The 14,219-nt window shown below is 41.6% G+C and overlaps 1 protein-coding gene across 1 annotated transcript in view; it reads right to left on the minus strand.

Moving 5' to 3' along the window:
* The window catches only part of ITK (IL2 inducible T cell kinase), a 12,597-nt gene extending 387 nt beyond the window's left edge, over nucleotides 1–12,210 (minus strand). The window contains exons 1-3 of the mRNA XM_077786735.1: nucleotides 11,996–12,210; nucleotides 1,109–1,213; nucleotides 18–99 (exon numbers count right to left, since the gene is read on the minus strand). Coding sequence (XP_077642861.1) covers nucleotides 18–99; nucleotides 1,109–1,213; nucleotides 11,996–12,166 — 358 coding nt within the window. The 5' untranslated portion in view covers nucleotides 12,167–12,210. The remainder of the gene's footprint in view (nucleotides 1–17; nucleotides 100–1,108; nucleotides 1,214–11,995) is intronic.
* Between the last annotated feature and the right edge of the window lie 2,009 nt (nucleotides 12,211–14,219).

The raw sequence follows: 14,219 nt of genomic DNA on the forward strand, positions 1-14,219 counted from the left end.
GGGCAGGGCGTTTTTACCTTCCTTCAGCGTGAGGACCCATCTCTGCCGGCTCTCGCGGTTGGGGGCAAACACGTAGAGGATGTAGCTGTCATGGACAATCTGGAAAGGGGGCAGAGAAAGGAGACAGCCATGAGAAGCCATCCCAGATGCACTGGTCACAAGGCAGTCACCAAAGGAAAAGGCAGCAGCCCTCTTACTAGCAAGCTGCGTGCCAAATGATGATGTGGGGAAGTGGGGTAGCAGAGACTGCTCAGAAGCAGCTCTTAATCTCTGTCTTAGGCTGGAAATGGGTGTGTGCATTCTCTTCCTATCTGATGGGGTAGTCATCTTCTGCTAATTGAGCAGTTTTCTTTATATCTTCCACAACCCACCCTCCCTCAGGGGAGATCTCTTCTATTCATGGGCCATTGAGTGTCACTGCATGGCTGATAAAATTCCATCATCCCACTGGGAGAAGCTCTGCCCAGGGGGAGGAGCCAAGCATTCCTACCTGGATATAACCTGAGATTTGGAACACCACAGCATCCTTCTCCCAGTGGATTCCTAGAGGAGCAGCCCTTTCCCACTGGATTCCAAGGCAGACCAGGCCCATCTACACCACCACTGGATCTTCAGAGAAGGACTACACCCTTCTACAAGATCACTGCTCACCTGTTACTCCAGGAGGGCTGTAGCCACCATTTAACGGCACTGCTACCAACACCCTGACCCACAGGGTGGCAGGTCATATTCTGACTCTGACAGTGTTGTTCTGTACTACTGCATTGGGTCTTTTTGGATTTTTTTTCTTCTCTTCCCTAATAAAAAACTGTTATTCTTGCTCCCATATCTTTGCCTAAAAGCCCCTTAAATTCAAAATTATAACAATTAGGAGGGAGGGTTTTACATTTTCCATTTTCCATTTTGGGGGAGGCTCCTGTCTTCCTTAGCAGACATCTATCTTTTCAAACCAAGACAACCTCACTGACTTTTGATTATTTCAATTGGAGTAGAGGTTCTGATCAAGAACCCAGTGCTGGCTTCATTAATGACTGCACTGTGAAGGAAATGCTATTGAAATACAAAATGAAGTGATGTCTCTCTCTGTATGGTCAACAGACAGACTCACCTGGAAAGGGTATTTGTACTGACAGGGAATGATGATGTCACTTCTCACAATTTCCACACATTTAATCCTGGAAAGTTCCACAGAACCCTTCAAAGTCCTTTTTTTCTAAAAGACAGAGGAAAGCACTTGGTTGATGCTAATGATTGTGGATTAAGTGAATAATTAGATCAGTCTGTTGTGTCCATGGGAGATTTAGTTTTAATGGAGCAGATGCAAATTAAATGATTATGTAAGACATTAAAAAATGTAAAGAATAATTCTTATATTTGGCATCTCTATATGTATGCCCATACACATACATATATGCACATACATGTATTTCAACTCAGCACATGGATTTTAGAGAACCTCTATTTGAAATTCAGCTTTTACTTCTTTTATTCCAGTAAAATGAAATCCCTTTTTAACCAAAAAAGAACTATTTTCATTCAATGTTCAGTTTACTAACACCCCTGTTTCATACTGAAATATATCAACTAATAAATATTTTATTTTAAAAAGTTTGGGTACTGAGAATTTCAAAACTATGAATTTCATCCAAAATGTACATTTTTACTGTATCTGTCTTCCAAAAAACTACATTTCACTATTTTTGTTTCATCTGTCTTTTCAGCTAAGAAAGAAACAACAGGGAATTTTGAAATAAATATTATTCTTAAAAACTTGCCAACCAAGCTGTTTCTCTGGCATCCTCTGCTTCGCTTCCATTCACCAGGTGTTTGGGTATACCAGCTACCCAAATAACAGTATGGGCAGTGTGGGAAGAGTGAAAAGAGCAGACATTCATGTATCCCAGCTGCCTTGGTGTACCCTATTCCCTGTGGAATCCTCACCCCATGGCTCCATGGCCAGTGGCACTCAGCTTTTGCAAGAGAGGGGTGAGGGCAGCTGGTGGAAGTGGAGCTGAGGCTCAGCCTCTGGTGCTTCTGCAGGATCCACTACATGAGGTTGCTCTTCAGAGCGAGCTGGTTTCCTGTTTTGATTCATTTTCAGTAGGGATTAAGCACTAAGCTGTCCCCCCACTCAGCTTTGGGACGGCGTGATGGAAATCAGTGAGGTTCAAGAGCACCAAAACACTGCAAAGCTCTTGTTTTCCAAACCCTGCCAGCAGGACAGAGCCTGAACTTCGGCTGCTGCCTTGTAGCTGCCACAGGTTATCAGTCAGAGACTCAGCAAGACTTTGGCAACCTTCTGACCCTCCCTTGGGCCTCAACTCTTTGTGTTTTACACCCTCCAGCTCCCTCTTGTCCCTTTTTCCTTCTGTCACCACCACCCTGCAGCTCTGTCCCATGGCAGCAGCCATCCCCACCACTGTGCCAGCCCCACTGCTGCCACTTTCAGAATTAAATTCAGCCTAAACCAGGGCAGCAGCTCATGCCTCTGGAGATGGGGGGAGGTTTGCCACAGAGCACTGTCAAACAGCCTCAAAACAGAGAGGCCCTGAGGGTCCCCATGCCTCATTCTTGCACGACTGGCTGGGTATTCTGCCTCTGTATTCCTGGACTTGAGGCAAAAAGGGAAAATTATTACAGTGTGGTCTCACATTGCTCTTGCTGGCCTTGGCTGGTGGGTTTGTGGTTTGTACTTGTATTTGCTTGCAATTTAACCAGTGTCTCTGGATTTACTGCCAGGACTGTGTCCTGTTGACCTCTGCCTGTGTAGCTCTCTGGGGTGTAGGATTCTCCTACATCAATAAACCCAAGACTTTAAAGCACCCCTAAATGTAAATGCCAACTAACTCTCAAGAGTGCTGGCAAGCCTTAGAAGGCCTTACTGCACCCCATTTTCACTATTTCCTTTAATTCTTATCTAGTCACTTCTTTTAGTCTTGGCTTCCTCTGTCTCTTCTTCAAAACCTCCTCTATCATTTGTTCTACCCCTGGGACTTCTACCCTTTTGATGAGGCACAAAGCCATTTATATCCTATAAAAACCTTCAATTTTGCTAGTGCTGAACCCTCCTTCATCTCATTCCTTTGAAGTCCTGGGGTTTACCCACATGCATTTCTCCCCTGAGGCTTTAGCAAGCGATGCTGTGCCAGGCCCAGGCTCTGCTTTTTCCCTGCACACTGGTTTTTGTTGATGCTTTTCTGGACTCTGCTGAAAGGCAGGGTCCAGTCTTCTCAAGGAGCTTTGTGCAGTTGCCCTGCAGCTCTCATGACCCACTGTGTTCCTTTTAATCACACAATTCAGTGATGGAAGCTCCTCATAATCTCATGTTACAGCACAACATTGCCCAGCAGATCCTCAGCTGATGGGACCCTGCTGATAGAAAGTAATTACAGTCCTCTAGCAGGACAAACAACTGGAATTACCACTCACAAACCAGGCATTACTCAGAAACTGGGTTGGAGTTAAACATATCCCTGCTTTTGTGATGTTTGACCACACTTTAATCCAACAAAAGCAACAGGGCCACTTTGAAAGAAGGGGAGAGGAAAAGCCTCTTAAAAACGGCCTCTGAAAAACCTCAGAGATTTGTTCCTAAAAGGGCGAGACAAAACATGCTGACAGATCTCCATTTGTTGTTTCCAGTCTGTCCAGAGTATAATTGGGTAGATGTTTTAGCTGGTCAATAAAAGCACCAGTGGTCTTGCTGTGGTCCATGTGGTGGAAAGAACCAGGGCAGGCTGCTGTGCCATGAGGAGAAGCACACATGCTGCAGATCAGCTCATCCTGATTTCTTATGTTTGGTCCATGATTTGCAATATATCAGTTCTGGGAAGAGCTCTGAAAGGAGCCAGGTGCATCACAAGCCCAGTGCATTGACATCTTCATCTTTGGTACTCCCCTTTCTCTTGCCACATGTCTCCAGCAGCTCTTTCATTGATTAATCCTTTGGTTTGTCTCTGCTGCATGAATCAGATGACTCTGGTGGTCCCTGACTGCTTTAGATGATGGGATAATTGACCATGGGACAATGGACACACAATGGAGGCATCTCTTTGTGCCTGCCTGAGGAATGAGCTGCCTGGCATCTCTCATGTGCTAAAACTAGCACATGTGCTCACCCAAAAACAGACACCAGCACTGCTGCTCACACAAAAACATGAATCCCTTCTCTCCAGCTCAGGGGCAGGGATGTGGAGCTCATGGTGAGAGGGCAGGAAGCCTTCAGTGGCTGCTGTAGGTGACACAGGTCTGCTTGTGATCACACTTCCTGACCATGGCCCTGCACCCTCAGGCTTCACAGAACTCTGAGATCTTGTAAGACAGGGGGCTGGAAGGCTCTGCAGCGAGTTGGGCTGGAGGTCCCTGGTAGAGTGTTTATCAAAGGACCCTGGCAAAAGGTGCAGCCACCAGGGCTGGGAGCAGAGGGAAGGGAGAGGAGAGGCAGGGGAGGGCAGAGCCTCATCTCAAGGAGCAGAGGAGGAAACCAAAGGCAGCATTTCTTGGCAGAAAGGCAGCACCCTGTGCTTCATAAAGCTGGCTTGGTTCTAAAGTTGCATAACAACTTGTGTCTTCTTTCTTTTGTTCTGGTGAGGGGAAAACCAAGCCATCAAAGATTCATGTGGCCCCAGTCTCCTCAGCAGCAGTCCCTGCTGAGGGCTGTCCCTGCTGCAGCTTGGCTTTCCTTGCCCAGTGGTGTTTGTGTTCACCTCTTGCCTCCCCATCTCCTGAGCATCCCTTCCTGTGCAAGGCTGGCAGTGCCTCCTTGGCAGGAGGGTAGGGGAAAGCTGATTTACAGCTGGGGAGCAGCAAGGTAGGAAATTCCAGTCCTCAGCGAGCTTGACCACAAAGACATTTCCATCAATGAAAGCATTTAATGACCTTCTCTGTACCATCAGGTTTGGGGTTTTTTGGTTTTCTTGTAAGAATCTGAGCCAAACTTCATTCCCTGATTTCACTAATCTGTGATTAAGTAGATGAAGGATCTTTGCTTTGACCCTGAGCCACCTGTTCCCTGTCTCTGCTCTAGCCAGGCTCAGTGTTCAGCCTGAACAGAGGCAGCAGCTGATTTTGAGGGTTGTGCAAGGTGGAACTCCCCATGGCAGAGAGCTCAGCTGCCTGGGTCAGCTTCAGCCTTTTAAATGAGTGACATGAACCTGCCTGTCAAGGAGCTTTCTTCAGGCCTTCCTGAGCTTCTGAAAGAATTTGGAAAGGAATTTCTTGATGTAGAAATAGCAGCCAGAAGCTTATGTGCTATCACTGGAACAAGATGGAATTATTTTTAATGGTAGCCCTCCTGCTAAAGTATTTTTCACCAACTCAAAGACCTGAGCTTGAACTTGAACCTCCTTGAACACTGTGTTGATAGAATTACTTTCTATCTCTTATCATACTCCTTATCTGTGGAATGTGCTGTTTTTCTCATTAATAATTAGGATATTAAGAACTGTTGAAAACTGGATTCATAGCAATTTTGCCTGGACACTATCTTCATTTGGTATTTTGTGAGTTTTCTCACATTAGAAACACTGATAGTTTCAGGGCTTATAGGATATAAAACAATGTAATTAATTTTTATTTTGAATCTGAAAACTAAATTGAAGAGAATTGATTTTTAAAATAAACTTGTAAGGGATTTTGCATTTTCTGTCATGCTAGATGTTCTGAAGGAAAATTGGAGGGGTGTGATAATTGAAAACACTGGAATTTTCTGTAGAACCCTGGCTGTTGTGTTATATTTGATTATCTCCAATGTATTTTGCTATATTTGATATTTAAATCCCTTAATGTGTCTGCTTGTCCTACCTGTCCATCATAACTATTTTGTCCTTCAGCTCGAACTAAAAGAATAATAATTTTTTTTTACTGCTGTTTTCACATCTAAAAACCAGGAAGGTGCTTTAGGGGTGGGCAAATCCTGGATGGAGAGTGCACAGAATTGTATTAACTAACAAAACCATCTTCAAATGGTGCTTGAGATGCCTCCATTCAACTATTTACTATATATTTACACAATCCTATAGACCCGATCCAGCCCTGTATTTCCACCAAATCCGATTCCAAAATTCACTTTGGCTCAAGTCTTGTCCGAGATGGTTATCAGGGCGCCCATCTCTACAACAGCACAAGTGGTTGGACAAGAAAATCAATGCCATCATCAAGAAACAGAAGGGAAAAAAAAAAAAAAAAGAAGGAAGATTTTTGGCTTTCAAATGAGCTTTCTAATATGATGGAAATAAGCCTTTTATATGACATAAAAGCACATGGAACAAGTCCTGAATACTATATTAGTTCCTTCAAAGCTGTTCTTGACTCCAACAAAGACTGGGAGCAGTGGATTGCAGTGAATGGAGGATTCACTGGAAGAAAAGAAGCTAAATTAAATCAACTATATGACATCACTTTTTCATGAAAAAAAGAATCTAAGCTTTAAGGCCAAAATTAAAATTCAGCCAGAAGGGATGAAAGAGTATAGAGCAACAGGCAAGCATTGCAATAAAATAAGTTACAACGTTGATTAGAATATAAAGCAAAGTCAAAGGCACTGGGAGCAAAAAATGGCCACAATAGAGAAGTCTAATAAAAGGTCACTATTAGGAAACCTCATATTTATTGTTACATATTCTAATTAGGAGGTATTCCTTCCTTTTTAAAGATATAAAAGAAAACATGGGTTGAAGATTTTACTACGTTCTCAATGTTCTCTGACAGAAGGAAGATTTGGGCTTTGTAATTTAAACAAAATGGAAGTATCTGACATTTGCTGCAAAAACATTGCTCAGAAGTCATTTAAATTTTTTTCTTCAAAAACTAAAGACTAATAAATACACCGAAAAGGACCTAATAGGCACAGAACTGGGCAGGAGCAGAAAGGGCAAGTAGAAAATTATTATAATCATATTCTGGGAGATAAAATTAGTTATTCCAGAAAAAAAAAAAAAAGGAGCTATTTTTATTACCAGGCTTTACCACATGTTTGTGTAGTTAGAAAGGCCACAGACACCAGACACAGAGAACCTGCATTTTGCTCAAGGCAGTCCTGTCTAGACAATATCACCACCCTGAATCAGGATGCTGCTGCAGGAGTCGTGAGTGAGAACAGCAACAAACAGGAACTTTGTGAATATCTAGAAAAATATTGGGTAGGTTGGACTGGAACAGGTTGATGAAAGATGTGGAATCTCTGTCCTTGGCTTTGAAGCAGTGGCCAGTCAATGTTACAGCCAACCTGTCCTGGTATTGGTGACAGTCGTGCTCAGAGTGTTGATCTTATCCTGGCAAAAAGTCTGACTAAATGAATTTAAGAAGTGCTCTCCAGCCAGCATTACCATGATTTTGTCATTTCACAATAGAAACGAGGCTCATTGTGACAAAAATATCAACTTTGTCCTCCAACAACTCCAATAATATAATTTGGATTATTCAAAATTCCTGTTAAGTTTTCAGAGATTACTAGACATTAAGGCACAGATTTGTACTTTGTCTCCATCTTATTTAGGGTTGTATTGATTTTATTGCATAAAAATTGATTGAAATGGGTGACTCAGGGAGATGCCAAGCCTGACATCTTTGTGGGTGATATGTGTATTATTAATAAATTAGTTGGAGATATGCATCAGAAAGCAAGTGGTATTGCAAATTCTGGCAAGCAAACAGTACTAGTTAATAAATACAAGGCAGGCTATGAAGAATGACATATCTAGTCAGGTGTATTTGTTTGGAAGGTTGTCTTTAAAACCATAATTAAATTCCCTTTAGGTGAGGACTGCAGCTCCATGACTGTTAAGGTGTTCAGAATACACAAAGCAATAAGAAATGGTTTGAATGGCCACTCTAACTAACAAAAAGACCAGAAGGGAGATCTTTAGAAGAAAAGTTTTAGTCTGTTTACATTAGAGCTTGGGGAAAAAGCCAAGCTGGATTCTGTGTAGAATCATCAAGGTGAAAGGGACTGGACTGAGGAGCAAAGCACTGCTTTTTGTCCATGGGTAGCTGGAGTGCTGCAAGCAACCCCACGTGTAGATAATGCTACAGAGCAGCTGGAGCATTTCTGAGATGCTGATAAAGGTCTTTTCAGCCAAGTTTATTCATTTGTCCTCGTGTAACATGAATTGAAAGCAGATTTCAAGGCCCACTGAAGTGCCATCTTTGCCATCTGTATATGTGAGTATCAAAGATCTGAATGAAAGAGCCCAGGACAAGGCTGACTCACTCTGTGTGACCTCCTGAGCATCTGACCAGTGTAGGAAGAATTGTGCTGATGTAAATGAAAACTTGGCTTTTTCTGGGTGAGTCTTTCATTGCTGCCTTTATCAGCTGGACCAATAATAGCCCCCAAGTGCATGAAGATATAAAATTTCAAGATATTTATGTGCCTGAATGATTTACCAAGGATCGTAAGCTGTTGGGTGGAGGGGATATAGATAATTCACCAGTTCAAGTGATTTTGCTGTGTCTAAGTAAGGACACTTGAAGCTCTGTCCCAGACACCTCCCCAAAGGTATTAATTTCTCTGCTGCTTCTGCAGAGCAGCAAGTGTACCAGGACCCTGAGAGCATCACAGTGTCTGAATTATCCATTACTGTAGTGAGGCTCAAACTCATTGAAACACTTAAAATTATTACTCCCATGAGCTTGTTTACTCACATGTACAGTAGCTACAAAATCATACCCTGAAACAAATAATTTTTGCCTTTGGAATTGATTTGCATGTTATAATAAAGGCACTTCTGATGTCTTTCAGCAGAGATGGGGGCTGAATACATGTGCCTGTTATCAGGGCTTTGCTTTATGTTAAGACAGCCCTGAATTGTGCACTGCATAATGAATTCCAGAAAACACAGCTTTTATTGTTGTCAGTTATTGGGGGCTCATTCTCCAAATGAGACATGTAAATATCTTTCATTAACATTAAGGGCCACTGTGTGCTTGGCCCTGAGGAGAACAGTGCTCTCTGTCAGCTGTGGCAGAAAGATGAAAATTACAATGAAAATGCCATTACAGTTACTGCAAAAAAAACCTGCCTTTATGATGTCAGTTGTCTTGACAGCTTTGGGTATCATTTGAAGAAATATCCCCATAGCCTTTTGGCCTGCTTATTTGCTTGTTTTGAACTGATTAAAAAAAAATCTTTAATGTCATTTTATAACTTTTATTTTAAATGGAAAGAAAGGGACTGGGTGTTAAACCCTGTTAAATACAGGCTGAATGTATAAAGCAGGGCTTAATGCATAAGTGTGTACTTTAAGTCATCCAGCTGAAATCAGTGGGAGTTCTCAATCTTTTAAGCAGTTCAGTAGTTGTTTTACCTGACTTTGTGCACTGGCTGTTTTTACTGACTGACCAGGGACATGGACAGATGGGAACTATACAGTCCAAAACTCTGAGTACAGGAATCCACCAGACGTGAAACTCATTGAAAACCCTTGGCAAACATCCCCAGAGATGTCCCTTGAAAAATCCATGCTTTAAAAGCTCAGATATGTACTGGGCCCATCCATGTCAGTCCATATAACACCTGAGGGTGCTCCCCATCACTTCAGCCATCTGCCAGCAATGTCCCACCTGCAAACTGGCCCTGGCAATGGTGACAGCCTGTGTCGCCCTGTTCTTTTAAAAGTTTAAAGTTCTTTTAAACGTTTTCTGTGCCTTCTGATGTTTACATATTTCTACTGGAGTTGTCATGCACTGTTCATGTAAATAATGATTGTTTTGCATTCTTCTTTGCGGGAGGAGAGAACTGATGGACTGTTAGCTTGACCAGTGTGGTTGGAGAGGTGGCAATTTCATCCTCCAATCCACTGTCACTTTTGGAATTCTACATATTGTGAGGTCAGAAATAAAATTTGCTCCTTTTGTTCTTTTGCATCTTAGAGTGAGTGTGTGAGTTATTTCGTGCCGTGGAGCAACAGCCTGCTCCGACCTCTGCCAGCCCCAGAAATTATCTGAGACAGTCCCAGTGGAGCAGAGCAAAGCAGTGCCAGGGACTGCAGCAGACAATGAGCACCAGATCATTGATTTCAACACCTGCACATGGTGCCTGGTCCTGGTGCAATCCTGGGAGTGGCACAGCCCATGTGCTGGGCAGGGATCAGAGGAATCCTCCCTCCACTGGCTGTGAACTCAAATGCTGTGGGTTCCCTCCATTCTGAGCACAAAACAAGATGGTTCTTGCATGGGCGTTCCTCTCCAGAGCAGCAATAGCCTGACCATGCAGAGGGCTCACCAGCATGCTCTTATTTTGATTACTGAAGAAGCTGATGATCAGTTCTGGGAGTGTTTCACAGGACAAATTATTCTCTCTCTGCTTTGCAACAAATTCATTTAATGTAACAACCTGATTTTGATAGTTTGTGTGGGAAGAAAAATCAGCATTTCATGGAACATGAGCCCTGTGATTACAAATATACCCACCACGCCTCAAATGTGCATGAAGTTCTAAAGTTGCACGTGCAATTACCTTTACATATCTACACATATATAAAATGTGCATTTTAAAATATATAATATATAAGATAAAGTGGATAATACACCAAACTGTCATCTTACCTAAATGACCTTTTGGAAGACTCAGAGGGAAAATTTCCACAAACACAGAGTGTGTGAAGTCTATGCCCCACTGAAAGTCACCAAGTCAGATTTTCCAAACTATTTCAGTCCCTCAAGATGCTGACAAGACACATACTGAAAAAGTATCTAGTCAGAGTTACACTCAATTGATGTCAAGCCCACTAAGACTCAGAAAGCACCAAAGAAAACTAGTTGTGAAGATTTCTCTAAACACCTACAGCAAAATCATGTAGATGCTCTTCAAAATTTAGCCCCAACTAATTAAGTGGAATAGTTATAATAGAATTAAAAATCTAACAAAAATAACATTTGAAAAATAGTTTGGAGAACAAAGACAGTCTCAAACCGTAGACAGTAACAGTATGCAGCAATAAATTGTGTCCTGTTTAAAATGGAGATGAGAAAAACAGACTATAAAGTAAAAGCAAAAAAACATTTCATTTGGCATATTTGAGAGAAATAATATGCAGGTGAAAATGACGGTTAACCTTTAAACTTTTAAAGCTGGTTTATAACCCTAAATAGGTTGTGATAAAATATGAGGGCACATTGTACTTTTATTGTTGGTTGCTGTTTCTACTTAATTTTCTGCAACTGAGCAAGATTAGGTGGTCTCAAGTTGCCAGTGCTGGATCCAAAGCAGCACAGTTCTTCTCTGCCTACAGGAACAGTGCCTAAACATAATGGATTAACAGCACATTTGGGGACTGTTGGGAAACAAGCAAGATTATTTACAACCCTAACGAGGCTCTGCAAACATCCAGCTAAATAGAAGGAAATAATTCTCATTTCACTAGAGCACTGAACACAATGGGGTGCACAGATTGACTTCTAATTTCCTTCATGTTAGAAAATCAACAAAATGCAAAGTTGGGGAATCACAGCCTGGCCTGAGCCTGGATCTCATCATCACAGCCCATCTGAAGCCAGCTCCAAAGACCACACATTACATGTGGTGGCTGAATTTATTTTAAAATGCTAGACAGATCTCCTACCAGCCATCAGCCTGATGCCTCGAAGAAAAGAATGAGCGTGAAGATCTGTGGATTATTTTCTCACAGATACAATGATGGGTACACTTGTGACCTTCACACTTCACAAAATGCCTCCCCAGGTCACCCCTGTCCCCATGTGAGGTGCCAGGCACAGGCTTGCACAGCTCTTACACACATCCCATGCCAAATTCCTGCAATAAAACTAGATTCTCCCTACAAATTCAGTCTTCTTCCTCCATTCACACCAAACGCCTGCTGATCAGAAGTTCTAAATTACCCATTTGACCAATTTTCAGTGCATGGTGCTGTAGCAAGGACCAGAAAAGTTAACAAAATGTACCAAATATCATCCTTCCTCCATTATCATCCTTCCTTCCTTTAAACAAATTTCATCATTCCTTCCATTGCTCTGAGAGAGAAAACGGCTGACGTACCCCGTGGCGATGCTCGTAGTAAGCCAGCTTGGATTTGGTCAGGACAAAGAAACGCACTTTAAAGTTGGAGGGTGAGGTCCTTCTCTTCTGCTGGGATTTCTTGATCAGCAGTTCCTCCAGGAGCACACAGTTATTCATGGCTGAGCCAAGAATGTTTGTCTCCCAGGACATGGGAACTCTGTGCTGTGCACCTCGTCAAAGAAAGAAACAAGAGAAAGAAGGCAGTTAATTAAAAAAAAAGTGTTCAAGAGGCAGCGTAGGTGCTTTTGAGCTTTATCTTCCCATCAACAGCAAAGCTTCCTTTCTGTCAGACTGTAACCACATCCTCTCTGAAGCCATAAGGTGAACAGCACATGTTGAAATATACGCTAAGGTAAATGTTGTGGAAAAAAAATAACACTTGAGGGACATGCAGGAGATGTGAATCAATGATTAAGGATAAATTAAAGGGGTGTGGCATGATTAAGCATCTGTCTCCTTCTGGCTCATCTGGTAAATACTGTTATAAATGCACGCACCCAACATGGATGTTCAGGATGAGTGTCCCTGCTGTCCTCCTGGATGTGGATCACACATCCATATTTCTTTTGTGAAGGAATGATGCCTTTCCATATAGAGTATTTAGCACCGAGATTTCATACAATGCATTTTGAGGGAGTCCCCCATGTAATGATTCAGTTGACAAGGTGGTGTTCAGTCAAAGGTTGGACTCAATGGTCTTGGAGGTCTTTTCCAGCCTTAATGATTCTGTGATGATATGAAAATTCCTACTGTGTAAGCAAAGACAAATGACACCCAGGATATATTTTTATAAAGAATGATAAATATTTGCAGTCAGTAGATATTTAAACTGGTTACAATGTGGTTACAATAACCAATAATTAATTATCAATGGGTGCTTTTACTTAGGGATCACTGGCTACCTCAGGTGTATCTGGTGAGGCTGTGGCTGGATGCTGCAGGGGGCACAGGCACAAATGCCCTCTGTGAGTGCAATCAACACCACTGTCATCAGCACCAAAATGGGCACAAACACCCAACCAAACACATCTGCTTTCCTCAGGCCTCCAGAGACTGTTCAGGGCAGTCAGCACAAGGCTTAATATAGAATTATAAAAAAATTATGATGTGTCTAATACAGTCAGTACAGCACTGTTCTATTTTAGAACAAATGTAAATCATTTTTTCTGCTCCTTAATTTTTAATATTTTGAATATTTTTTGTATTGTTGATGTATTATTGTATTGCTGATGGTACTGAAACTTGGAGAGAGGGAGACTGGTGGAATATGGGTAGACAGTAGGATAAAAAAAATATTTTAATTTATTTGATATTTCTGAAAATCATTCCAGTGTAAATCATTTATTAGTGCTAAGTTTAGTGCAGCATTAGGGTATAAGGAGGCAGCTCCATATTCCTGATGTATTTCTAGAGTGTTTGCAAGCTCAAAGGAAGATACTGGATTTATTTTAAATACAATTAATGAGGAAAAAAAATCAGAATTGCAAAAAAACCTGGAGATTTGGATTTGTTTTAGGATAGTACATGGACTGACTTGGGAATCACAGAATGTACTTTTTATCCCTCCCAAAATAAGAAGTAGCATATCCCCTCCTTGCTTTACATTTTTTAGTCATTAGGTTTCAGGGATCATCAAATGTTCTTTAACAATTTTGTTCAATGCTTATTAAGAATGCGCATTTGCCATAAAAATACAATTTAAATATAGCACTCAGTGTACAGATTTGTAGAACCTTTGCTTAAGACAATGCAGTGCCATAGGACAGAAACAAGGGCAAACTGAATCTGTTGTGCAGCTGATGCCTATATATCTATATAAAAATAAAAAATAAAAATAAATTTAAAAAATAAATATGGTGGCCTTGCTGAGGACAAGATGCAGCAGATATTGTAACATTTGTCCTACTGAAGTCCAATAAATCTGTACTTCATTTCTCAGCAGAGTGACTGAGTACCAAGAAACTCTTGTGGTCAGATGACACAAGTGTGTGATCTCCTAAAAAAGCATCCTGCTGTCAAGGGGGATTTCATACCTATTTGTAGATTAAGATAAATGCTCAGACCAAATTTCCCAATTCTTCTACAAGCCAGTCTGCCTCATGCAGCATACGTGTACAAAATACTCAGGCTTTGATGTGAGTTTTCTGGAATTGAGCCCTGTGTAAGCAACAGCTATTTGGATAAATTCCAGACCTTGCATCTC

Source organism: Lonchura striata, chromosome 15, assembly GCF_046129695.1.
Source record: "Lonchura striata isolate bLonStr1 chromosome 15, bLonStr1.mat, whole genome shotgun sequence".
NCBI classification, from domain to species: Eukaryota; Metazoa; Chordata; class Aves; order Passeriformes; family Estrildidae; genus Lonchura; species Lonchura striata.